Source organism: Mauremys reevesii, linkage group 24 (genome assembly GCF_016161935.1).
Source record: "Mauremys reevesii isolate NIE-2019 linkage group 24, ASM1616193v1, whole genome shotgun sequence".
NCBI classification, from domain to species: Eukaryota; Metazoa; Chordata; order Testudines; family Geoemydidae; genus Mauremys; species Mauremys reevesii.
Genome location: NC_052646.1, coordinates 8771975 through 8797882, shown reverse-complemented (window position 1 = coordinate 8797882; position 25908 = coordinate 8771975). Strand labels below are relative to the sequence as shown.

The 25908-nt window shown below is 58.0% G+C and overlaps 1 protein-coding gene across 5 annotated transcripts in view; it reads right to left on the bottom strand.

The window, feature by feature from the left end:
• The window catches only part of SEMA6C (semaphorin 6C), a 92565-nt gene that overhangs the window by 26751 nt on the left and 39906 nt on the right, over positions 1–25908 (bottom strand). For 4 of the 5 annotated variants that reach the window (XM_039512976.1, XM_039512977.1, XM_039512975.1 and 1 more), the window contains 12 exons: positions 9800–10002; positions 9238–9352; positions 8685–8742; positions 8063–8119; positions 7097–7198; positions 6297–6387; positions 4918–5040; positions 4311–4399; positions 3447–3664; positions 1938–2069; positions 1278–1433; positions 278–451 (listed from right to left, as the gene is read on the bottom strand). In XM_039512976.1, the coding sequence (XP_039368910.1) occupies positions 278–451; positions 1278–1433; positions 1938–2069; positions 3447–3664; positions 4311–4399; positions 4918–5040; positions 6297–6387; positions 7097–7198; positions 8063–8119; positions 8685–8742; positions 9238–9352; positions 9800–9917 (1433 nt within the window). In that variant the 5' untranslated portion in view covers positions 9918–10002. Of the gene's footprint in view, positions 1–273; positions 452–1277; positions 1434–1937; positions 2070–3446; positions 3665–4310; positions 4400–4917; positions 5041–6296; positions 6388–7096; positions 7199–8062; positions 8120–8684; positions 8743–9237; positions 9353–9799; positions 10003–25908 lie in introns of those variants that run through there. The other variant, XM_039512979.1, reaches the window with a different exon arrangement.

Genomic DNA, 25908 nt, shown 5'->3' with positions numbered 1-25908 from the left:
TAAGCCCTAGATCCCGTGTCCCCAAAACTGAGGCCAGAACCCAGGAGTCCTGCTCTAAGCCCTAGATCCCGTATCCCCAAAACTGAGACCAGAACCCAGGAGTCCTGCTCTAAGCCCTAGATCTTGCGTCCCCAAAATGAGGCCAGAACCCAGGAGGTTCCTCTAATCCACTAGGTCCCACGCTCTCCAGTGAGCACTTTGCTTGGTCTCCATCCCTCCGTCCAGGCGCCCCTCCCACAGGGCTGTGCGGAGCGCCCATTGCCCCGGCTGCACTCACTGGGCCGGGCTGTAGACGCTGATCTCCTCCAGGAGCAGGGTCTCCACGCTGGAGTTCTCCTTCGTCCCGGTAAGAACCTTCAGCACCTTCCCGTCCTCCGAGCCGAGGAACAGCACCGTGTAGTTCCTGTGGGGGCCGGCGGCTGTGTCGACTGCCAGCTGGGTCAGCTTGTACCTGCGGGGGGTGGCAGGGAGCGAGGTCAGGGCACGAGCCTGGTGTGGCAGCCATTGGACACACAGACACATGAACATGCATGTGCACCCACGTGTGTGCACATGAATGCACGCCCCTGCACATGCACTATTGCACAAGGGAAAAACATAACAGACGCGCACATACCCGTGCACACGTGATCACACCTCCAAATGCATGCACACGTGCCCAACGGGGGCACACAGAACCGTATCTGGGCATGGCGCACGCACATGCAAACGCACGCCATTGGGCACCCATGTGTCACACATGTGAACACACCCCCGTGAACACGTACACATCCGCGCACACCGGTACGTGTGCAGAGGCCGGTCTGTCGCCAGGGCCCAGGTGGTTTATTCTCACTGACCACTGGCCAATAGTAATAATAGTAACAGTATTACTGGCCCCAAAGGATCCCAGCCCCAAGAGCCCGGGGTCAACTGCTTCCGCCACTGATTGCTGCCCCCCAATCCCAGGCAGAGCCTGGTGCAGTTCCCCTTCCCTGGGCACAGCCGGCCGGAGGATCAGGCCGCACGGGGCTGTTTAGGGTGAGCCATCAGGGACTAGGGTGGACAGGCTGAAACGGAGCCAGAGGACAATTTAGCAGGGAAAACGTCCGGACGGCATCAGCTGCCGGGGGAAGGGCTGGGAGCCCCCTCCCCGGGGCCCTTTTGCCCTAGGTTGAGACCATCTTGATGGGGGCGAGTGTGGTACAGGAGAAGCTGGCCCTGAGCTAGGTGGACCTGGCTGGGGTTGAGGGTTCCCCACCTCGGCTGCCCCTCCAGCCCCAGCACCCACGTGGTACCTGCTGGTGGTCTTGGTGAACCAGGGCCTTCCCGTGGCGGCGGGCACGGCCTCGTCCAGCAGCGGGTAGGACTTGATGAAGGCCAGCGTCTCGTCGGGGAACTCATTGGAGGTTCTGTAGCCGGCCGCTTGGCCAACGCTGGCGCAGCTGCCTGGCCTGCAGGGACGGCGAGAATCCAGATGTAGGCGCGGGCGGCCCAGGAGTGGCACCTCAGCTGGCACCGGGGAGGGGGCAGTGCCCCCCCTACTGTAGCTGCTCCACACGCCCAACTCCCAGTCCCATCCACAGGGTTGGACTGGGGAGCCCCCCAGGGAGCCGATGTTGCGTTAACAAAACCTTGTGTACATCTCTTTACATAATTAAGGTGCCAGGGTAGAACCCCCTAGACCCCACTTCCCCGCTTGGAAGAGGCTCCCACCCCTGCTCCAACCACTAGACCATACTCCCCTCCAAGAGCCGGGAGAAGAACCCAGGAGTCCTGGTTCCCAACCCTCTGCTCCGATGCCCAGGCCACGGTTCTAGCTCCTAGTCCCAGTGCTGGAAATAGAACCCAGGAGTCCTGGCTTCTGGCCCATTGCCTTGACGGGCAGGGCAGGGGCTGTGCCCAGTAACAGCCCCCACACGTCCTGCTCCATTTCGGGGAGGGGGGGGGTTGTTTACCTGGGTTTAGGCACCTTCTCCTCCGGGACTGGGGCCCAGGCGGAATCCGCGTTCTTCTGCTCCTTGAACTTCCCGGCGAACGCCCGCTCGATGTCGTCCAGGTAGAAGGCGCAGACGGCCGAGCCGGTGATGCTGGGGGGGTGGGAGAGATGAGGGGAGGCGTGAGTGGGGCTGCCGGTGGCTCCAACCTCCACCCAGCTGCTGCTGGGCCCAGCTTGGATTCACGCCCTCCCCCGCAGCCATCCCCCTCCCTGTCACCTTCAGGCCCCGACCTCCTCAGGGGGCTGCAGCAACCTAGGGGGCTAATAGGGTCAGAGGCTGCGACGCGAGGGGTGGGGGTCACAGGCAGTGTATGGGCACCCGTGAGCAAGGAGGTGCTAGAGCCCCATTGCCCCTCCCCCTCCCTGGCATCTCAGTCCATCTCAGACCCGCCACAAGTCCCCCTCCCCCACATCCCGTTCCAATCCCACCCCCACCCCAGGACTCTCCTCCAACCCCTCCCATCCTGTCCTCCCTACACCCCCTCCTGCCCAGCACCCCCTCACCCAGCCAGGGTCCTCCTCCCGTCATACCCTGCCCCACACATTTACCCCTTCCCCAGTCAGCACCCCCCACCAGCCCTAAATCCCCCTCCACCCCCCATGACACCCCCTAGTCTCTTTCCATCCCCCCATAATGGGCAGAATCCATTCCCCCCCACAGCCCCTCCGCATCCTGGGAAATGGCCCCGACAGTGGTGGGTGAGGGGGGTTTTCTTATTGTAGGGTCTCTGGGCTGCGCACACTGGATTGTTATTGTAAGGTCTCTGGGCTGTGCACACTGGTTTGTTATTGTAGGGTCTCTGGGCTGTGCACACTGGTTTGATATTGTGGGGTCTCTGGGCTCTGCACACTGGTTTGATATTGTGGGGTCTCTGGGCTGTGCACACTGGTTTGTTATCGTAGGGTCTCTGGGCTGCACACATCACTTGTTATCATAGGGTCATTTATAAAGAATCCCAATGGGCTTTGCAGGCAGGAAGTGACAGGGCGATGGGAAAGGCACAGCAGGGAGATTTACAGAATCCAGGCTCCCTCCCACAGCTCTGCGCCTGCCCCTTTCAGCCTTTTCTAACAGGCTCCTCTGCTCCACATCGGAGCCTGTCACTGACAGGAATGGATGGATTCTCCCACCCCCCGGGAGGCAGGAACGTTTCCTTATCCCCACTGCACTGATAGGGAAACTGAGGCACAGTGCGATCAAGTGACTTATCCATGGTCACATGGGAAGTCAGTGGCAGAGCCAGCTCCCTCCTCCCCAGGCTGGGGAGTGGATCTCGACCCTTCCCCTCCTGCCATCACCCTCAGACTCCTCCCTCTTCCTCTGCAAGAGGCCCCTGAAGGCACATGGCATCCCAGCGCCACACTCCAGGGCCTGGCACCCCCGGGTGCTGCTGGGCCGTTAGCAGGAAGGCCCAGGAGGACCCACCCCACTGAGCGAGCCGGCAGGGCTGGAGGGGGGCTGCGGTACCTGTTGGACTGGGTGGTGAACACCCCGAAGACGGCGGGGCGCCCGTTGACCTGGAAGACGTCGGTGACGGCCTGCAGCACGTCGAAGTAGAAGAAGGCGTCTCCGGGCACGGAGCAGTTGAGCCGGGCCTTGAGGAAGGAGGTCCAGTACTTCTCCAGCACGCGGGGAGAACCCCCCATGTCGTTCTTACACACCCGGCCCACGCGCGAGAAGATCACCTGCCAGGACAGGGCACTGGTTACGGGGAGGGGCCGGCCGGCCCCGCCGGGGGCGCTAACACTCAGCTCCAGCCAGGCTGAGGTGCCCTGCGGCAGGCCCAGCCTTTGGGCTGAATGCTTACGCTGCCTTGGATTAGGATGCTGGGGGGAGGGGGGTGTTCTCTTCCTGCTGTGGGGCTCAACTGAAGCACGGCCTGGCCAGAGGCCACAGCGATGGGCACACGGCAGGCTCCAATCCTAAAGGGTGGACTGTTCAAAGCTGCTCAGTACCCAGCAGCTCCCACTGAGAATCCCCCCATGGAGAGCAAGGGGGAATCCTGCCCATCCCCCTGACAGCACCAGGACAGGGATTTAGAAAGGGGCTTAAAGGGTTCAGGGATCCCCTCAGCTTCCCTGTCTATGGGATTTAGATGCCCAGATACCTTCGACCCCATTGCAAAGCCCAGGCTGGGAGGTGCTGGGCTACCCTTTGGCTGTCAGGCCGCTACCATGTCCGGGCACCGGGGTATGGCCACACTGGGCTGTGGGTGTCCCAGAGGGCATGGTGCCCCCGACTGCCAGCATGCCAACCCCCACCTGCCATGGTTGCACCCCATCCCTTGGGGCCTGGCCACGTAGAGTCCCCTCGGCCCCGCCCAGCACTCACCCTGCCCAGCGTGGTGTATTCCATGGAGATCTCCCGGAAGAAGACATAGACGTAGTTCCCATACTCCAGGGCGTGGAGGAAGTGGGGCTCTGCGGGGAGGGGCAGAGACAGGGGGTGAAGTGGGGAGGAGCCATTATGATACATGTGTTGGCCTCAGGCACCAGCCACATAAGGAGCGCGAAGCACTTTGCAGCTATTAATTCAGGCTGCCTCGGAGCCCTGCCGCCCCGAGGGCTGGGTCACTGTTATCCCCACTATACATGGGGGGAAACTGAGGCAAAGGGTGGGGAGGGAGCTAGTAGCAGAGCCAGGGATAGAATCCAGAAGTCCAGTCTCACCTGCTCTAACCACCAGACCTCACTCCCCTCCCAGAGCTGGGAACAGAACCCAGGAGTCCTGGCACTCAGCCCCCCTGCTCTAATCACTAATCTATGCTCCCTGCTAGCGCTAAGGTTCCTGCTAGTTCCCTTGATATGAGTCATTTGCTTCCCTGGGACAGCTCTAAGCGCATCCTGGCCTGGGGGCAAGGCTCCCAAATGTGACGTATTCCTGCTGCTCCCCCGCTCCCCACCAGCCGGGGCTTCCCCACGGCTTCTGGCCCCCTCACCTCGCAGCCACTTGGAGTCGTACTTGACGGTGCGGAGCACGGGGCTCCTCTCGCCCAGGCTGCGGTAAATCACCGCGTCGCTGGCCTGGAAGTCTGCCACGGTGGCTGAGTACAGGTTCCCGTCTGGGAGGGGGGAGGAAGAACGAGAGAGAGAGGGAGAGGGAAGGAGGGAGAGAAAAGGGGAGATTAGATACACAGATAAATAGAGGGAGTGTACGGGGATGGATAAATAGATAGATAGATAGATAGTACGGGGATAGATACATAGAGGGATTGAACGGGGATGGCTGGATAGATAGATAGACAGAGGTGTTGTATGGGGATGGATGGATGGATAAAGGGTTGAATGGGGATAGATAGATAGATAGATAGATAGATAGATAGATAGATAGATAGATAGATAGATAGATGGGTGTGTATGGAGATAGACAGACAGACAGAGGGGGTGTATGGGAACGGGACAGACACATTTAGGGTGACCAGACAGCAAATGTGAAAAATCGGGACAGGGGGTGGGGGGTAAGAGGAGCCTATATAAGATAAAGACCCAAAAATTGGGACTGTCCCTATAAAATCGGGACATCTGGTCACCCTAGACACATTCGATAGATAGACGTGTAGGAAGGAAGGAAGGAAACATGAGGATGGAGCTCAGGGAGCTGTCTAGTGTAATGCAGATGGGCTTGTCCAGGGGTGCCCCACACGTGCCCCATAGCGCCCAGTCCTGGTAAACTCGGGGCAAGGACTGAGCTGGTCACCGTCAAGGGTTTATCCCTGGTGAACTGAGCCAACAGGCAGCTTCTGCCCCTCTCAATGGGATGCTGCAGGCCGGCCCCTGGGGGGCGTTGTCCCATGGGCTTTGTGTGCGAACGCTCCCGTGTGTCAATGCACACGCATCAGAGATGGGTCCCAGCCCCTGCCCCGCAGACCCAGTGCTCCCCAGCGTCAGGGTGTCAGAATGAAAACTCCCGTGTGGGTCACAGTTGTGTGCGAACTCCCCCCTGCAGCCCCAGAATGACTCCCAGGTCCGGACACCCTGGGGGAGAACAGGGGTCCGAACCCCAAAGAATAAGCAATTGACTCAGCTGATGGTGCACAATGTGACAGGACTACGATGCTCACTGACATTACGCTTTAAAGTCTGTGACCAAACAAAGGGAGAAGCGGCTTTTCCCCCAGGCAGGCTGGTGAATCGTGACTGGCTGCACAGTGCGACCACTTGCCTGTGCAATGGCGTATTCTATGGGGATCAGACCCCCTGTTCTCCCCATGGGGTGCCTGGACCCTGAGTGTCACCCCCGTATCCCAGCACAGCATCTGGAGGCTGGCTGCCCCCCTCAGCTTGTGTCCCACCACCCGCCCAGGGCGCGGCAGCGTACCTGCAAAGAGGGCAACGTTGGTCTGCTTGGCATCGAAGGGGCAGCGGGCCTGGCCGTTCAGCTCCTCCCCTTCCTGCTCCAGGCTGCTGATCTGGGAACCAAGGGCCGAGGTGAACTCATGGGCCACGCGGATACCACCCCAGGGCCCTAAAGGAGAGCGCGCCGCAGCGATGCATGGGGCCCTGCCAAGGGAGGGCTGAGCTGGGCTGATCCGCACAGATCCTGGGTGGCCTGAGTGCAGCCCACCCCATTACCTTTGATAGGGAGACACGGCCCATGGGGCCTCCTGCTCCCAGCATGCATTGCCCCACCCTGACCCTGGGGGAATCGGACAAGGCATGCTCATAGCTGGCCTGGGGGAGACTCCAGACTGTGGGACCCACTCACTCCTTGGCCTCTCTGCTGAGGCTGCCCACAAGGGGGTGGTTTCTGAGTCCTGGACACCTGGGTTGAGCCCAAGCAAACTCATTTCACTTGGGGGTCACCCAGCAATCACCTGCCGGCCCGGCCTTTGAGCCCTGAGCCTGGATTGGAACCTAAGAGCCCTGCAGCACGATCGCTGGAAGTTCACTGGAGCCTAATCAGATTTGCCCAGGCATGTGGGCCACCAGGAACAGCCCTGAGCGTGTGCAGGGCGCTAAGTGAGAGAGGGATCCAGCCAGCAACCGGTGTCCATCCACCTCCCAAGCCCCACCACCTCAGCCCCCGCATGAGCTCAGCGGGGATTGGGCTTGGTCCCCGTGGGGCTCTGTGATGCTGCAGACAGGCCAGTGCGGGGGACGGGTGGGTGGTGCCCTCACCTTGTAGGTCCGGCACACGGGATTGAAGGAATTCGTCCCACAGGCGAAGAGGGTCCGATCATTCTTGGGCACCAGCACCTTGATGTAGTTATAGCATTCGTCCTGCGGGGGGTTAGCCATGATCCAAATGAAAGGGGATTGGGGTAGGGGTGGGGGATTGCGGGGGGGGGGCATGGCTTTGCCTAGCACTGGGAAGGGGGAGGTCTGAGGGGTGGGGGTGAGCTCCCTGGTATAGGGGGAGTGCAATCAGGTGGTATGGGGGGGCAAAGAAGGGGGCATGGTCAGCTGGCTCTGATGGAGGTGTGGAGTGAGTCACCTGGGGCGGTGTGGGTGTGCAGATCACCTAGCACCAGAACCTGGGTTAAGTGATGAAGAAAGGAGCCAGGAACCAGGAGATGTCACATTTCCCTAGCCTCTTCCAGCCTGGAGGATCTCAAAGTGTTTTGGAAGCTTGTGCCTAGAGCACCACTGGAATGCAGCCACCTCTGGGGTGGAGGGCAACATCTGACAGGCACATGGGGTATGGCACAACCCTGCGGGGTGGGGCCCTGAGCCAAACCCCCCGACCGCTGATGCTGTAGATGTCATGGGCTTTGGACTGGGCCCTTAGAGCGCATCTCCCAGGAAGGGGGGATGAATCTCCCAAGGCGCCCAGAGCTGCTCCCTGCTATAGGAGCTCAGAGACCCACGGGGAATGGGCAACAGGGGATGGATCACTTGGTGATCACCTGTTCTGTTCATTCCCTCTGGGGCACACGGCACTGGCCATTGTCGGCAGACAGGCTATGGGGCTAGATGGACCCTTGGTCTGACCCAGTGGGGCCGTTCTTATGATCTCATGGGGGAGAGAGAGGCTCCAGGACTTGCACAGGGGCATTTCCAGACTCCAGCTCTCCCCTCTTCCTGGGGTGGCCGCGGAGTGAACATCTGTACGGGAACATCTGGAGGCAGAGCCACATTTCTTACCCGCAGCTTCCCACGCATGGCGCAGTTCTTCATGTCCTGGGTCTTCCAGGTGAGATGCTAGAGAAGGGGTGGGGGAGGCAAAGGAAGGGGGTTAGGAGGGGCACAGAGGTGTTCTGGGGGGAGCATGGGACCCCGCAGGCGTCTGGCTAAGGAAGGGAAGGGCAGGACGGCAGCGGAGGTCACAGGATGCTCTGTGGACAGCCCCAGCCAGCACTCTTGGGGAGGGATAGCTGGGGTTTGAGCATAACTGGGGGGAGGGATAGCTCAGTGGTTTGAGCATTGGCCTGCTAAACCCAGGGTTGAGAGTTCAATCCTGGAGGGGGCCATTTGGAGAACTGGGGTAAAAATCTGTCTGGGGATTGGTCCTGCTTTGAGCAGGGGGTTGGACTAGATACCTCCTGAGGTCCCTTCCAACCCTGATCTTCTATGATTCTTGAGTAGCGTGAGCCAAGAATGCCCAGGCCACTGTTCTAACCCCTCAACCCTGAGGTGAAAAAGAACCCAGGAGTCCTGTTCCCAGCCCCCTGCTCTAAGCACTGCACCCCATTCTGACATGAGGGAAGATTGCCAAACAGTCCCACCCCACCCCAGTACCATGGCGGTGACTCCCCTTCCTCCTTACCCTGTCGGGATAGAAATCCTCTGGGGTCTGGCTGAGGTCAAAGGCATAAACGTGGTCCCTGTGGAGAGAGAGCAGGAAACGTGACGATCTCCCGAGCACGGGAGGAGGCAAAAGGACCACGGCTGAGGGCAGGGGGTGTGTGATGGTGGATGTGAGTGTGCTGTGGTCACGTGTGAGGTGTGTGAGCGGGCTCTGATTGTTTGAGGGGACCCTGTGCGGGATGGGACCGTGCTGTGTGTGTGAGGCCATGTGCACCCTGCGGGGTGTGGGAGGGGATGCACGCACTGTGGCTGAGTGAAGGGCGTGTGCACGCTGTGCTTGTGTGAGAGGCACGGGAGGTCTGTGCTGTGGCTGTGGGGGTGCGGGAGGGGGTGTGCTCACTCCAGCTGGGCGAGGGGCATGGGCACAGGTGGCTGGGCGAGGGGGTGTGCACACACGTCTGGGTGAGGGGCCTGTGCACACTGGCAGCTGGGCGAGGGGTGTAGGGCCCCCGCATTGCATGGGGGGTGCCCTAGCACGATGCCCCCTGGGAGCAGTCTCTCTCCTCACTCACCGCGCGGCGATGAAGAGCGTCTGGTTGAGCCGCAGCATCCTCTGGAAGTCCAGGCCGAGCTGGGCCGTGTCATTGTCGCCGGCGAGGCCTCGGAAGCAGGGGTACGCGGACGTCGCTGGTGGCAGAGAATAGGGCGGCCATTACACGCTTCCACCTCCTCCAGCACGGGGTCCCCCCACACACGATGGCCACCAGTGACATCCCAGCACAGCGGCTGAGGGGAACCCCATAGTGTCCTTCATACGTCACCCCCCACACATAGACCCTGTTCCGTTCCCAGGGGTTCATTCCAGACTTGGGGAGACACCCCAGCCCAGGCAGGGGCCACCCCATTTGCTCTCCCTCTGGTGGGGAGGGGGGGACATGTCGTGGTCCCGGCAGCAGGCCATGTGGTCTAGCAGCCGTGGCCAAGGCCACTATGTGGCTCGCCCAGTGTCCTGTCCTGCAGGCAGCTGCCTCGGGCGACGCGAGCCTGGCAGGTCTCAGCCCAGGCCCGTGGCTCGACAGCCGTGGGCTCCCTGCTCCGGGAGGCAGCGTGGAGGGCGCGACCGGGCTGGCTTACTCGGCAGGCCCACGGTGCTGAGGGGAGCGAGGTCCTTGGGGAAGGAGAGCGCGGATGGCAGCAGGCATCGGCCCAGCAGGAGGAGCAGAGCGGCCGCAGCAGGGCAGGAGGGGGGCATCCTCGTGGCCTTCCCAGCCGGAGAGCAGAGCGGAACCGGCTGGGCCTTACGACTGGACCATCGCTCGCTCGCCCATCGGCAGGCCCTGCGGAGACAGGGGAGGGGGGGCTGTCACGGTCACATCAACCTCGGAGCCCAGGCTGCTGCCTCCATGCAGCTCCTCCTCCTCCTCTCCAGAACATGGAGGCGCCCCCCCCCCGCGCCTCACAAGCCCTCGTTCCACCCCAGAGCCAGGGCGGGGTGAACAAAGGGGCTGTGCCAAGGGAGCTGGGGCCAGGGGAGCTTCCCGCAGGCTCTGCCTCCCTGCCGACGCGCTCCAGCCCTGCCTTCCGGGCACCCCCTCTTCTTCAGCTAGCGCCCCCCTCAGGTTGCTTCTGGTTGATGCCTCGTGGGGCATGGCACAGGAAGGACGGAGGTTAATCCCTCCAGGGACAGGGCTCTGAAAGGAGGGTGCTGTGCAGACAGAGAGGCCTGGGGTGCAGGGCAGCTAGCACTGGGTCGGTCCAACCGGGCACAGTGGGGAGGGAACGGGACGCACATGGGTGCCGTGAGTCAGGCTGGGCAGGCGCCAGAAAAGCCGGTAAGGCCAAATGGAAGCAAGATGGTCAATCCGCGCCCACAACCTCCGCCCCCCCACCCCCACAACAAAAAATTAATTTAAGAGTCTATTGGTAACAGCAGAGTCAAAAGGCCAATCGGAGGGAAAGGCAGATACAGGCAATTCGCCAGCATAGATTCACTAAAGCCCACAGCGTCCCTGCGAAGGCATCACCACTTCGTTATACAGCTGGGGAAACTGAGGCAGGCAGGGGGCGGGTGACTGCCCCAGGTCATCCATCCGGTCAGCTGCAAATCTTGGGAAAGAACCCATAACCACTAGATCTCACTCCCCTTCCCTAGAGCCCAGAAGCCCTGACGCCTACGTCCTTGCTCTAACCATTGGATTACGCTCCCCTGCCAGAGCTGGAGAGAGAAGCCAGGAGTCCTCACTCCCAGACCCTCCTGCTTTGCCCCTAGACCCCGCTGCCCTCCCAGGGCTGCAAACAGAACCCAGGAGGCCGGATGCTCAGACCTTGTAGCCTGATTCCTATTTACATTAAGACGTCATTGTGCCCCCTGGCAGCATAATGGGTCCATAAAGGGAGCATCAGCTTAATTTACCCCTGTTTTAAGGCCTTTTCACTTTGCCCTGCTTTCCCAGCCCACCCACCGCCCAGCTCTAACCACTAGACACCATGCCCAAGCCAAGGGCCCCTACAAGCAGCCACATGGGATTGGAGGATGCTGAGGACTGCTGAAAACTCAGGCCTGTTCCGGCAGGAGCACAGAAAACCCTGCCCAGGGTGCACCCGTCCTCAGAATACCCGGTCGACACGGGTGCTCTGGGAGCGCGGGCTCCACCCCAGCGGGGATGGGCAGGGGCGTGAACACCCCCCCCCAGCCCCCACTTTGTCCTGCGGGCTGGAGCTCTCCCCAGGCCAGGTTATAAACAGGGTACCAGACCCTCACTCGGCCCCGCCCGCATATGGGGCTTGCAAGCATTAGGGAGCAGCAGCTGGAGCAGGGGGTCGAGTTACAATGGGAGCTGCAGCCTCAGATCTGGGTTGTGGGGGAAGGAAGGGAGCAATCTGAGGGGGAAGAATGCGGGGGCGGGGGAGAAGCAACCCCATTTCTCCCCCTCCCCCGATGCCAGAGGACCCACACCTCTTCCCCAATCCCCTTTCAGTTGGATCATGGCTAACCCCTTACATCAAGGTGCTGCTGCATGAAGTAGTAGCAACCCAAATACATGGTTTCCGCCTTCTGCACCCCCACTGAAAAACTGTTCCAGCACCACTGATACCTGGGCGTGTGTAAGGCACATGTGTGTGTGAGTGTATCTCTGTGTGTGTGAATGTATGTGTAAGTGGTGCGTGCTGTGTAGAGCACTGCGTGTGTGTGTAATGGTTGTGTATGTGTATACCAGTGAGTGTGTATACCTGTATGTGAGCAGGTGTGGGAGGCGTGTAAGGGGTGTGCGTGTATAACTGTGTGTGTGAGGTGTATAAAGTGTGTGTGTGTCTATGTTTATATGTTGTGTGTACAGGCTGTGTGTGAGGGCTGTGGGGGATGTATAAGGCATATATGTCTCTATGTAAACCTGTGTGTGGAAAGATTGTGTGTGTATACCTGTGAGCGGGTGTGTAAGAGATGTGTGTGACTCTATGTATAAATGTGTGTGTACAGGCTGTGTGTGAGAGGTGTATAAGGGGAGTTGTAAAAGCTGTGTGTGTCAGGGGGTTTTGGAGTGTATAAGGGCTGTGTGTGAGCGGGGTGTGGGAGTGGAAAAGGGGGTGTATGGGCTGTGTGAGGGGGTGTACAAGGACTGTGTGTGTGCAGGGCATGGGGGTGTAAAAGGGCTGTGTGTGAGGGGATGTGAAGGTGTATAAGGACTGTGCGTGAGAGGGGATGTGGGATTGTATAAGGGGGGTGTATAATCTGTGTGGGGGGGTGTACAAGGACTGTGTGTGTGCAGGGTGTGGGGGTGTAAAAGGGGTGTGTGTGAGGGGATGTGAGAGTGTATAAGGACTGTGCGTGAGGGGGTGTGGGATTGTATAAGGGGGGTGTATAATCTGTGGGGGGGGGTGTACAAGGACTGTGTGTATGAGGAGCGTGAGGGTGTAAAAGGGGTGTGTGTGAGGGGATGTGAGAGTGTATAAGGGGGGTGTACGGGCTGTGGGGGGTGTACAAGGACTGTGTGTGTGGGCAGGGTGTGGGGGTGCAAAAGGGGGGTGTACGGCCTGTGGGGGCGGGTGTACAAGGACTGTGTGTGAGGGTGTAAAAGGGGTGTGTGTACAAGGGGTGTGTGTGAGAGGTGTGGTGGAGACTCTCCCCATCTACACACCCCAGGAGAGCCACACTCCGGGCTGCCAATTAGCAGGCCCTGCCCACAGGGCCTCCCCCGGGTGCAGCAGGCAACCAGTGCCCTGGAGCAGAGGCAGGTGATGGCGTCAGTGCCGTGTGGCGCTGACGGGCGCTGACGCGGGTTGGCTCTTGCGGGAGCCTCAGAAAATCTCTCCGGTAATTCCAGGACGGAGCTCGGCGTCCCTGGAAAGTCACCGGGGTGAACCCGAGACAATTCTCCACCCTCCGGAGTTCCCACACAGGCAGGATGTGGGCTCATCCCCCCCGGAGGGCTCTCCAGACCACAGGCAGGGGGGGTAGAGACTAGCCAACTGGGGGGGATATGGGGGTGCTACTGCAAAGGCCAGCTCAGCAGCAGTTTGGAGCAGAGCCCCAGACGGACGGACACACACACTTGTTTTAAAAGGAAAAATGTGACAACAAACTCTTTATCGGCGGAGTGTTTCCAGCGCCACCCCCCTGCTCTGACCACTAGACCCAACTCCCCTCCCAGAGCTCCTTCCCAGCACTGAAAATAGAACCCAGGAGTCCTGACTCCCAGTCCCCTCCCCCCTGCTCACACTATGAGAAACCACTCCCGTCCTAGAGCCGGACGAACCCAGGAGTCCTGGCTGCCAGTCACCTGCCCTAACCACTGCTCCACGCCACCTGCTATCTCGGCACTGTGCCCCTTTCCCCTTGGGCCGTGGGAGGAGTCGGAGACCTGCCCCGGGAAGGGGAAATCGCCGCCAAAGCCCAATTAATGCCCAACACGATGACAGTTACAGGGAGGCTCGTGAGGTGGGCTGGGGGGGACCCCGTTCCAGGGCGGTTTTCCAGCCGGGAGCCAAGTGCCAGGCTTTAGAAATAACCTGGCGCGGTCAGGCCGGGGTGGTGAGCCGTGATTAGCCGGGGACGGAGTTTGTGCTGCCGGATTTATAGGGAGCGGAGGGGCTGGGGTCCCGGTTCGGGGCAGCGGGGGTTAGCCGCGGGGGAGGGGAGACAGCACTGGGGAAGGAAGGAAGGAAGAAGAGAAAAGAGGAGGAAAGGAGGCGCTAGGGACAGAGAGATGGAGGGAGGCTGGGCTGAGTGTGAGAGAGAGGAGGGGGAGGGGTGTGAGTATGGAAATGACTGGGAATGAGAATGTGTGTGGGTGTGTGTCAGTGAACGTGGGAATAGGTGTGTGTGTGTGTGTGTGTGTGTGTGTGTGTGTGTGTGTGTGTGTGTGTGTGTGTGTGTGTGTGTGTGTGTGTGTGTGTGTGTCCAGCTGTGGGGGAGGGATGACTGGAACACCATTTCAAGGACCCAGCCCCATAGTCACGTACGAGCTCCGGCTCCGGGTCCTGGCGCTCCGGCCCTGTGCCCTCGGAGGCTGCTGGGGTGGCCGGGCTGGAGCGCCAGGTCCTGGCGTGGTGCTGGCCATGCCGATGGGCCGCCTGGGCTGTGGGCTCTCTGCAGTCCGACAGCAACACCCACTGAGTAGGGAGGGCTGGAGCCACTCACCTGCCTGGAGCCTGGTGCCTGTAGCAGAGCACCTGGGCTCCAACCCAGGGCTTCATCTCGCTGTGAATCCCAGTGCGCCCCTGGGCACGGGCCCCATCCTGCCCCTGCCCTGCGAATCTGCCCCCACACAGAATGCACTAGCAGCTGAGCAGCACAGCACCCACCACACCTGGGGACCTGAGGTTTGGTCAGGGGTCAGCCCCCCACCCTCCTGTTGCTGTCACCTCCTGGATGCAGGCAACATCTGTGGGAGTGCAGACAACAGCTGTCATTCCCATCACCTACATGCCCCGTCCATGTATCCATCCCCTCCATCACCTACACAACCCTCTATGTATCCCTCCATCCCCTATACACTCCTCCATGTATCCATCCATCCCTCCATCCCCTACACACCCCTCCATGTATCCATCCATCCCTCCATCCCCTACACACCCCTCCATGTATCCATCCATCCCTCCATCCCCTACACACCCCTCCATGTATCCATCCATCCCTCCATCCCCTACACACCCCTCCATCCCCTACACACCCCTCCATGTATCTATCCATCCATCCCTCCATCCCCTACACACCCCTCCATGTATCCATCCATCCCTCCATCCCCTCCATGTATCCATCCATCCATCCCTCCATCCCCTCCACACCCCTCCATGTATCCATCCCTCCATCCCCTACACACCCCTCCATGTACCCATCCATGTCCTCCATCACCTACACAACCCTCCACAGATCCAACCATCTCTTCCATCACCTACACACCCCTCCATCCAGTCTTCCATCCAATGCCATAATACCCTATATATACACATCTATCATGATGCACAGCCTTCCCTTTCTCCCTTCAGTCCCGTGCCATAAACACCCGCCCTCCTTCCGTCCATCCACCCTGTTCTGTACATACCGCTCCATGGATCCCCGGATTCCCTTCATCACTGGCTATCCAGTGCCACATGCACCCGTCCACCATGACATGTACCCTTCCTCGATTCCCGCATGCATTCATCTAACCTACCTCTCAGGACACCTGCTTCTCTGTGTACCTATCCATCCAGTGCGTTACGTGAGCCTCTCTCCAGCCACCTATCTATTATCCTACATGCTTCTCTACCTACAGGTTTTCCGGGAGAGCTTGCAGGCAGCAGGATCAGGCCCCTGTGTCTTCATAACAACCTAATTCTTGCTCAGATGGGGAGCTGGGGGTGTGTGTGGGAGGAGTGGGGGGTGAGCAGGGGCTGGGAAGAGGAGAATGATTTAAGCTCCTCAGCAGGTTTGCAAATCCCAGCACCCCATCCCCTCCCGTCAGCCCGAGCTCCCTGCTGCACTGCTAATTATGACGAGCGGCGCCATCCCAATCACCTGCTAATTGGAAGTTGGGACTGATTAGCTGTAATCTGATTGTGATGAGGCACCAGCTTAGAACAAAGACAGGCTGCCAGGCTGGTCGCTTTCTTGGGCAGTAGCCGGGAGAGGTTGGAGGAGGAAGAACCTGGCACCCTGAAGACGTCCCCCCAGTGTCGGGCGTCGTTCTCAGCCACGCCCTGCTACTCAATGGAGCCAACGCACGGTCCCCCAAAGTGGGGCGGGGGGACCTGGACTCCGGAGCGGAAGGAGGTATGGCCAGTCGGCCTGGACTCTTGATCATGAAGAAAGCTGAGCTGACGCACTGGAGCACAACGCGTAGCCAGGAGCCCTTTGCCAACAGGGGAAAGGAAACATCCAGGCCTAATCACAAAACTCCATTAGCACCTAGGTCCGGTTGCTCAGTCACACATAGCACTCCCCTCCCCGCCTCCCCACAGCTAACAAGAGGCCCCAGGCTCCCGATGGAGGCAGGCGACCTGGGTTCTCATCCCAGCTCAGCCACCTGCCGGAGAACATTGGGCTGGAGAACCCGTCCGCTCTCTGTGCCTCAGTTTCCCCTCCCCTGCATCCGTCTGTTTCGCTCGGGAGGGCTTTGGGGCAGGGATTGTCTCCCGCTCCACATCTGTCAAGTGCCCGGCACAATGGGGCCCCTACCTCAGTTGCTGCCGTAATGTAACTAAGTCGTTGTAAAAGCCAGGAAACCCTGGTTTAAACCGCCAGCGGCAATTTCTCCGGAACCCCGTTCACCGCCCTGCGTCCACGCTAACCCCAGGGAAATGGAGCGGCTGCGGTCTCAGAGCGGGAGCCGGGCAAGCCCTTGAGCCGCATGGCTTCTCTGTTTGCATCTCAACTGCGCCCTGGTAATAGGGGGGATGGATGCAGCAAACCTCAGGCCCAGCTGGGGCGAAAGCTTCTAAATCGGCCGTTTATCGGCCTTTTCCAGGAAGTCTCAGCAGGCTCCTGCGGGAGGCTCACTGCATTTTGCTGTTCTTGTCTCCCAGCGCTTGTTCGTCCTGGTGATTGAGTTACAATGAAAATACACACGGCGCCGGGGCTGATCATATGGCTCCCTCGTGAGTGACTGAGCTGAGAATTTGTCCCCCCTCCCCCCTCGCTCACTGCCTGTCAGCAGCCAGGACACCGGAGGACGCTGGTTATGAACCTCCAGCTCGCACTGAATGAGAGGGGAGTCAAATCACCCCACTGACATGGCTTGCCAGCTTAGCAGTACGTCACTGCCTGGAGACAGCCGAGGGCCTAGGTTAACATCCTGCAGAAGCTTTGGTACGGTTAGGATGGCTAACCTTCAGCAGTGATGCCTAGTGGGTGGATCGCTACCCTGGGACTCAGGAGGCCTGAGTTCTAGACCCACCTCTATCACTAGCCTGCTGGGTGACCTTGGGCAAGTCCTTTCCCCACCCCCGTGCCTCAGTTTCCCCATCTGTGAAACAGGGATAACAGTACCGACCTCCTTTGTAAAGCGCACTGAGATCTGTGGAAAGGCGCTATTAAAGGGTGTCAGAATGTACACAGCTTTCCCCAGATCCGGTCTGATTTCTTTTACGGGAAGCATGACGGTAGCAGGGAACGCCCCCTAGCTGAGATCCGAGCCCCATTGTGCCAGGCGCTGCACAGACACAGCAGAGCGCATCCCTGCTCCAGAGGGATCCCAGCCCAAACACATAAAGGGACAAACGGGAGCTGAGGCCTGGGATGCACAGGGTGTATCTGCAACTTGTACAGACACCCCCGAGCTGGCTTTAATCTTGCAAAGCTGTGGCAGGATGGACTTCAGTGTGGGCTAGCTGCCCATGTAATTACCCAGGGGTGGTGGTGGGGGGGGACGACTTGCACAGCTGCTGCCAGGGCTTCTCCGCTCCAGCACCCGAGCAAGCCCCAGGAAATCTAGCTGGGGTACGTTTACACACGCTGCAGTCACCCCACGATTGCAATCTAGGACAAGAGACAGCAGGTGGAGACAGCCCGGGGAGACGATTTTGGGCCAGCATGACGGGCAGCGAGATCTGCTTCTGCAAAGCTGGCCAGATCCCTTCCCTGGATCCCATTCCAGTGAGGAGCCGATCCCAGGTGCTGCGATGCCAGCACAGTCTACGAAAAGCCATGAATTTTGCAGGGGGGGGAGACAGACAGCAAAGACGCATTTTTAATATAGACTGAAAATGAATTTCTTCCCCGAGCTCCGTGCCGCGACCGTCACCATTCCCAGAATCCCAGCGAGGCGTGCGCCGAGCTCTCCTTTGTCAGCACGGCCCAGCAGGTGAGAAGGAGGCCGGGGCGGATTTATTTACACTTGATAAACTGACGTTCCAGCCGATTTATAATTAGACTGATGGGGAAGGGGCCTTTTATGTTTTCAACACCATTTAAAAATAGATGGTGAGTAACATGGAGAGAAGGTTTCTTTTTACCCCAGGGCACAGAGGAGCCAGGACTCAGCCCTCCCTGCTATGGCTGGCCCAGGCCGTGGGCTGCGGAGCGATACACACCGGGGGATTGCAAAGGTGAGTGAGGATCATTTTTCACACTTGACAGATGGAGAAAAATGAGGCAGAGAGATGGGAAGTGACTTACCCAGCAAGGAATCAGCAGAGCTTGGTACAGAGCCTGGGAGTCTTGAGCCACTATCCCTGTGCTAACCACTAGATCACACTGCCTCCTATGGCTGGGAATAGAAGCCAGGAGTCCTGGATCCCAGTATACCCCACTCTGATGACTAGATTCCCCTCCCTTCTCACAAGTGTGAAGAGACTAGCAGTCCTGACTCTGAGCCCCTCCTAATCTACCTACTAGGCCACACACCTTTCCAGAACCAGGACTAGAACCCAGGAGTCCTGCTGCTAAGGCCTGGCTACTGTAACCCACAGCAAGGATGAGAACCCAGGAGTCCTGCTGCTAAGGCCTGGCTACTGTAACCCACAGCAAGGATGAGAACCCAGGAGTCCTGCTGCTAAGGCCTGCCTACTCTAACCCACAGCAAGGAACAGAACCCAGGAGTCCTGCTGGTAAGACCTGCCTACTCTAACCCACAGCAAGGAGTCCTGGCTCCCAATCCCATCCTACCTGTAACCCACTACACCTCACTCCCCTCCCAGAGCAGGGAACAGAACCCAGGAGTCCTGGCTCCCTGTCCTCTGCGCTACAACCTCATGGGCAGCCTAAGGGTGTTGGACTCGTGCCAGTCCTACCAACTCCCTCGGTGAGTGTTGTGCCAGTCGCCCCCCAGTGTAACATTCACCCCCATTTCAGAAGCTGAGCAATTGGGCGGGGGGACCTAGGGTCCCAAATGCCTATGAATTTAGAGCAAACTGTACAGGCCTGCCATGGGGGGGGGGGGCGCCCATTGCTTGGGGGCTGTATAACACAGGGCAGCACAAAGAGCTAGAGAGAGGGATGGAACAATCCTGGGCCAGATCCTGACCCTACTGGGCCTGATCCATGGCCAATATCCCATCGCATTTCATGGGAGCAGCCCCCGGTTCCTAGAGGGTCCATCAGGATCCTCCGTCTCCGGGCCCTGGAACTCGCCATGGGGTGAAATGAGTTGGGGGACGGGGGGACCTTGGGCCAGTCGCCACCTCCCCAAATGCTCCCAGCGGATTCATCACTCAACCAGTCCCCGATCTGGGAGGGGAGTGAGGAGTAGTGGGTTAGAGGATTGGGAGCCAGGACTCCTGGGTTCTATTCCTTGCTGTGGGTTAAAGTAGGCAGGTCTTACCAGTCCCTCCCAGCGCAGCCAGCCAAACCTCTCCCCCACCGAAGGGATTTAAATAACAAGACTGAACCCAAAGATCCCTGGCGCTACCATGCCAGCTGCCCGCTCGCTCTGCACGTACGTTCTCCCCCCACCCCGCCCGGTGGCTGTCTTGTCTATTTTGTCTAGGGCAGGTGCTGTCTTCTCTGTACAGCACCTGGCACAAGGAGGCCCTGTTCTCGCTTGGAAACCAGGCACTCCCGTCATAGACAAGCTCCCCCGTGGATGAACAGAGCTGTTAAGCTGGAACCTTTCGTAGCAATTACCGGCTTAGGCGCTAATCTAGCCGGGAGCCTGCATCTGGCAGTGGCTGGTATCAGCTGGAAGAGGCTGGCATAAAAAGCCCTGTGGGAGGTAGGGTAACCTGCCCCCCCTAGTCAGAACTGGAGACCGTTTTGCTCATCTAAGCAAAGGCCTCTCTGTGTTGGCTTTTCCCCACGGTACCCGGGGAGGAGCGTGGCCTGATCTCAGCCTAGCTCTGCAGGGTGGAGGAGGTGTTGGGTTTTTTCCCCTCGTTGTGCCATAAAAACGTGTCATCCTTTTAAAGCCCCGGCGAAGGGAAGGGAAGGGGCGAGGAAAAGCACAAATGCGAAGGACGACCCCCCGATAGGCTGAGAAACGGTCGAAACGGCGGCGCCGTCACGCCATCTGTCTGGCAGAAAGACACCTGCCTGGGTGGCACTATAAATAGGCCAGGAATGAGCCCGGCTCAGGCGCCAGCGAGCTGCTGTGATTGACGGGAGAGCTGCCAGACAGTGGCGGAGGGGGACAGGGTGGCTCCGGCACACGGGGCCTTTCACCTCCGAGCCTAGGGCTGGAGATTTCCCACTGGAGCCTTGGGCGCCTCTGTCTGTCTGCATCTGCTGTCTCTTCTCTTAGACTGTGAGCTCTTTGGGGCAGGGATCGTCTGTTTCTTCTGGGCTTGTACAGTGCCTAGCGCCATGGGGTCTGGGCCATGACTGGGGCTCCTAGGTGCTACCATAATACACCTAATAGAAAATGTACAGCACCTGGCACTGTGGGGTCTGGGCCATGATTGGGGCTCTTAGGTGCTACCGTAATACACCTAATAGATAATGTACAGCACCTGGCACCGTGGGGTCTGGGCCGTGATTGGGGCTCCTAGGTGCTACCGTAATACACCTAATAGAAAATGTACAGCACCTGGCACCATGGGGTCTGGGCCATGATTGGGGCTCCTAGGTGCTACTGTAATACACCTAATAGAAAATGTACAGCACCTGGCACCGTGGGGTCTGGGCCATGATTGGGGCTCCTAGGTGCTACCGTAATACACCTAATAGATAATGTACAGCACCTGGTACCATGGGGTCTGGGCCGTGAATGGGGCTCCTAGGTGCTACTGTAATACACCTAATAGATATTAATAATAACTCAATAGCAGGCAAACTTTCTCTCTATGTGGGTCATTGCCTTCCATGGGGCACAGGCATGCTCTTCCATGGCAGAGGAATCAGGGCAGTGTGTACTGATGGGTGGATCACTAGGTTAGGCTGTGGGAGCTGTAAGTTCCAGACACAGCCCTGCAATCTTGGGCCAATCACTCCCCCACGCAGTGCCTCAGTTTCCTCTCCTGGCCTGTCTCTATTTTGACTGCAAGCTCTTTGGGGCAGGAGCAGTCTCTGCGTTTGTACAGCGCCGGGCACAATGTGCCCCCTCCCCCCACTCCAGATGCTACTGCAGTACAAATAACAAGGCCCTGGCACCAGTGGGTGACAATCCGGCTCTGACTGTGCCCCCCGGTGGGCAGGCACCGCAGAGAGGCCAAGGATGGAATGGGCCATGGAGTGTGAGCTCCTCTCCCTGTATCACAGGGCAACTCGCTGGGGTAGAACCAGGGCATTCAAAGGACCCACATACGGTTCCTAAGAGCTGCCTGATCAAATCAGACCACCGGGCAGTAGTTTAGCACCCACTCTCGTCACACGATCGGGTCTTTTAGTTGGCGCTGGTCCTGCTTTGAGCAGGGGGCTGGACTAGACGACCTCCTGAGGTCCCTTCCAACCCTGATCTTCTGTGATTCTATGATTCTTTTCACCAGCTGGGCCTATATTGCAATGCACCCCAGCCCAGCCAGATGAGCATCCCCCCATCTCCCAGCGCAGAGCACCCGGCCCAAGCAGGAAAACAGCAAACCACCAGGGTCGGGTTAGAGACACGGGCCTGGAGCAACCCTTCCTGGGGAGTGAATTCCAAGGACAACCCGCCATACAGCAATGACAATAACGCTTGTCTTCGTTATTAGGGATATTTGCACAGCCCCGACGCATTATGCAACGTCTCCCCGCGCAATACGCCACCCCTGCGGCAATAGAGATATTTACCCTCTCGGCCGACGGGCGGGGGATTTGAACCGGCGATGCCCGAAGCGAAACGCACGAGCTGCTACGTTTGGGGGAAGGCTCCCGAGCTGGGCGGGAGACGAGACACGGCTGAGCTTGGCCTCATTCATTCAGGGCGGACCGAGGCCTGCGTTACGCCGGCGGTCAGACGAGATGATGCCAACGGTCCCGTCTGGCCTTGGAATTCAGGCCTCGGGTTCCATTTGGAAAGGGGGCGCGAGGGATGGCCGGAGGCTGCGTGTGCATGTCGCAGGCGTGCCGAGGCGTGTCACAGACGTGTTATAGGCACCGCGGGGGGGACAGACGGCTAGACATGACCTATAGCAATCGGTCACTCGTCTCTACAGGGATCGATTAACCTTTCTGAGGATGCTTTATAAAGAGGGCCTGATGGAAAGGTTTCCCCCATGCCCTGCGGCCCCCGTTGGCGTAAGCTGGCAAAGCTCCATTGCCTTCAGCTGAGGGGGCAGGTACTGGCATGAAGCCCCTGAGGCTGTGCCCCCCGCCATTAAGATACAGAGCGGGTCCTGCTCTCCCCCACCAACCTGAGCTTGCCTGGTGCCATCCTGTCACACTGTCTTGCCTTCCAGGTGGTCCTGTCTGCAGGAGGGTCTGCGAGGGGCTCCAGGCTGCTGGCAGGGACGGGGCAGGGAAGGCATCAGAGCTGGGGGGGCAGAGTGAGCAGACAGGTTGGGTGGGGAGTGCCAGCGTATGGCTGGCTTTGCTGCTCTGCCCTGCTGAGCTAGGCAGGTTCAGGACTAAAATAGGAGGCCCCAGATCGAAATCCTCCAGGTGCTGAGGAGTCAGGAGCTCTGGCCTCATTCCAGCTCGTTATTGCTCCTTGCTGTTGCCCAGACGTAGCTGCTTTCCAGCAACGGGTGCCTGGGATCCCTAGGCCAGTGACTGTGTCAGAGCTGCGGAGAGAACCCAGGAGTCCTGGCTCACCCCTCCACGGCCGGTCTCTCCCTTCCCCCCACCTCACTCTCTCTCTGAATCCATCAGTTCTTTTTCCGCTCTACTATTTTTAAAGAAAGATCCCAGCGCTGCTGTCGCTGCCACACGCATCATTAACGTGGTTAATTACACTGCTGCCGAAAAGCCGGGCTCAGCCGCTTCCCCCCGCCTCCCAGCTGCCCCCAGCCCCTCGCTGGCACGGCACAGCGCTCCTGGAACTACCTGTGTGAGCGTGGGGAGCGGGCTTCAGGACTTGGATCTATTCCCAGCTCTGGCAGGGGACTGGGGACTAATGGTTAAAGCGGGGCCAGGGGGATCTGGGAATCCTGGGTTCTGCTCCCAGATCTGGGAGGGGAGTGGCGACTAGTGGTTAGAGGAGGGAGGTTGGGTGTGGAGCCAGGATTCCTTGGTTCTGCTCCCAGCTCTGGGAGGGGAGTGGCGACTAGTGGTCAGAGCCAGGCGGCGGGGGGGGGGGGGGGAGGATAGCCAGGACTCCTGGGTTCTGTTTCCTTACTCTGCCAGTGTGGCCCTAGGTGAGTTGCTTCCTTCTCTCTGTCCCGCCTCTCCCACCGAAAAAAGGCTGCTGAGACACAAACACTCTCTCTACGGTCCTTTCCCCACACTGCGGCTGCCGAATGACGCTGAGAAGGTACCAGGCTAACGGCCAGCTACCCCACCTGTGGATCTGGTCCCCGGTGTCCGTGACCACAGGGTAACCACCATGCACGGTGCTTGCATGGTAACAAAGACATCCCCTGGGGAGCTGTTCCCACCTTCCAGCTGTCCCGGTCTCCCAAAGCAGCTGCTTCCATCCAGCAGCGTGGGAACACTCGGGGGACAAAGGGCTTGGTCCTGCAGAGGGAAGATTCATCTCCTGTCCAGTGACCGATTCCCCATGGCTCCCCTATCACCCTCAAGGAAGGAGAGGGGAGATGGGAGCCTGGACTGCAGTTTCCAGCCCTGCCTCCCAGGGGGGTCCCATTCCTGCATGTGGGACAGGGACAGACATGGGGACGGGAAGCTGCTCTGAGCCCCCTTTGAACCCCCTGTATCCAGGCAGCCCAGCCGGGGTATAAATTAGAGCAGTCCCGGGGTGGCTCTAACTTACTCTCTGCTTCCCATGATCCCTTTGGGGTCAGAGAATAGCCAGAGCGCAATGTGCTCTGACCACACCCCCAATGCTGGGGGGCTAGCAGCAGGGCTGGTGCACAGGGAGGCTGTTTCCACTCACTCCAAGGTCCTTTTATGCTGCCGGGAGGGGAGGGGCAAAGAGGCCAGAGAACTGCCCCCTCCTCCGCACACACCCTCATCTCTCGTTCAGCAACATTTTGTGGTTTAATGCAAATTTAATGGCAGACAATTAAGCTCTGCGTCAAAGAGGATCCTGCCAGTAACAACCGCTCCCGCAGGCCCGTTCAGCGGTAATTTGTGTCAGCCTCAAATTGGTGCTCGGCTGCAATTTAAATATCATCTCTAACTGCGGATGCGTCGCCTGGGCTGGGGACTTGTAGAGAAATCAATGTGCCACAGGTAGGGAGGTGGGCCGCACGTCTGGGTGGGGTGCTGATCCAGCCCCCACCGCTATGGCAATAAACAAGTGGAGAGTTCTGGGATTTATCTGCGAAGGTCCTCTTTGTCCCCATTTAACTGTCGGGGAAACTGAGGCACATCACAAATTTTTTTTTTTGTAAATGATTTGGAGGTGGGAATAGAAGCGGGTCTCCTAGGTCCCAGTGAAGTGTCCTACCAACAAGCCTACTTTGGATTACAGTGCAACTGAAAGGCCCCTGATCACACTAGGCAGCAGGGCAACCAGCTCCTTACACACCTGTCTAAAATGTGTAGCAAAAAAACAAGAACAAGAACGGCATGAGACTTCGATTTGAGTGACACAAGCTGGAGGTCTCAGGCTGCCAGCTGTGAAACATCCTTGGAATTTCTAAATATTATAGATTGCAATTTCCTAACTCAAAACATGTTGCAGCCAACACCAGGGAATACTATATTAGACCTTGTCTTGACAGATAAAGAGGGACTGATCACAGAACTAACAATTAATGGTAACTGAGGTATAAGTGATCAAGACTTGATCACGTTTATAATGTACGTGCAGAATAAAGTCCAGACCAGCCATAGATATATTTGGTGCTTTACAAGGGCCAGTTTCACAAAGTTGAAAACAATTATGAGCCAAATCAGCTGGGAGGAATAATTTAATCAGAAAAATGTGAAAGATCATCGGGAATTGCTTAAGAACGCTTTAGATGCCCAAGAAAACACAATTTCACAATCAAGGAACAAGGCTGTATTGGTTAAAAAAAGCCAACAGTCTGGTTTAGAGGGGAAGTGAAGACACCTATAATAATAAAAAAATAATATATATAAAATGGAAAAGAGGGGAAGCTGATAGTGACAAAAATAAATCAGAAGTTAGGAACTGTAGAAAATTGATAAGGGAAGCAAAGGACACAAGGAGACCGCTATGTCCAGCAGAGTTAAGGACAATAAGGAGTTTTTTTTAAGTATATTAGGAAAAAAAATAATCTTAATGATATTGGTCCATCAGTAGATGGAAATGGTAGAATTATCAAGAACAATTCAGAAAAGGCAGAAGTGTTCAATTAATATTTCTATTCTGTATTTAGGAGAAAAACAGAAGACAAGACTTTTATTTCCATTAGTATCTCAGGTGGATAAACAGCAGCTACTAAAGTTAGACATTTTTTAAATCGGCAAGTCTGGATAACTTGCATCCAAGAGTTTTAACAGATCTGGCTGAGGAGCTCGCTGGACCGTTAATATTGCTTTTCAATAAGTCTTGGAACACTGGGGAAGTTCCAGAAGACTAGAAGAAAGCTGCTGCTGTGCCAATATTTAAAAAGGGTAAATGGAATGACCGGGTAATTATAGGCCTGTCGGTCTGACACTGCACCCTGCAAGGTAATGCAGTGGCTGATTTGGCACTCGATTAACAAAGAATTAAAGGAGGTTAATATAATTAATGCCAATCAACATGGGTTTATGCAAAATAGATCCTGTGTAACTTGAGCTTTTTTTGATGAGATTACAAGATTGATTGATAAAAGGAATACCGTTGATGTAACAGACAAACTTCTGTACGGCATTTGCCTTGGTACTGCACGGCATTTTG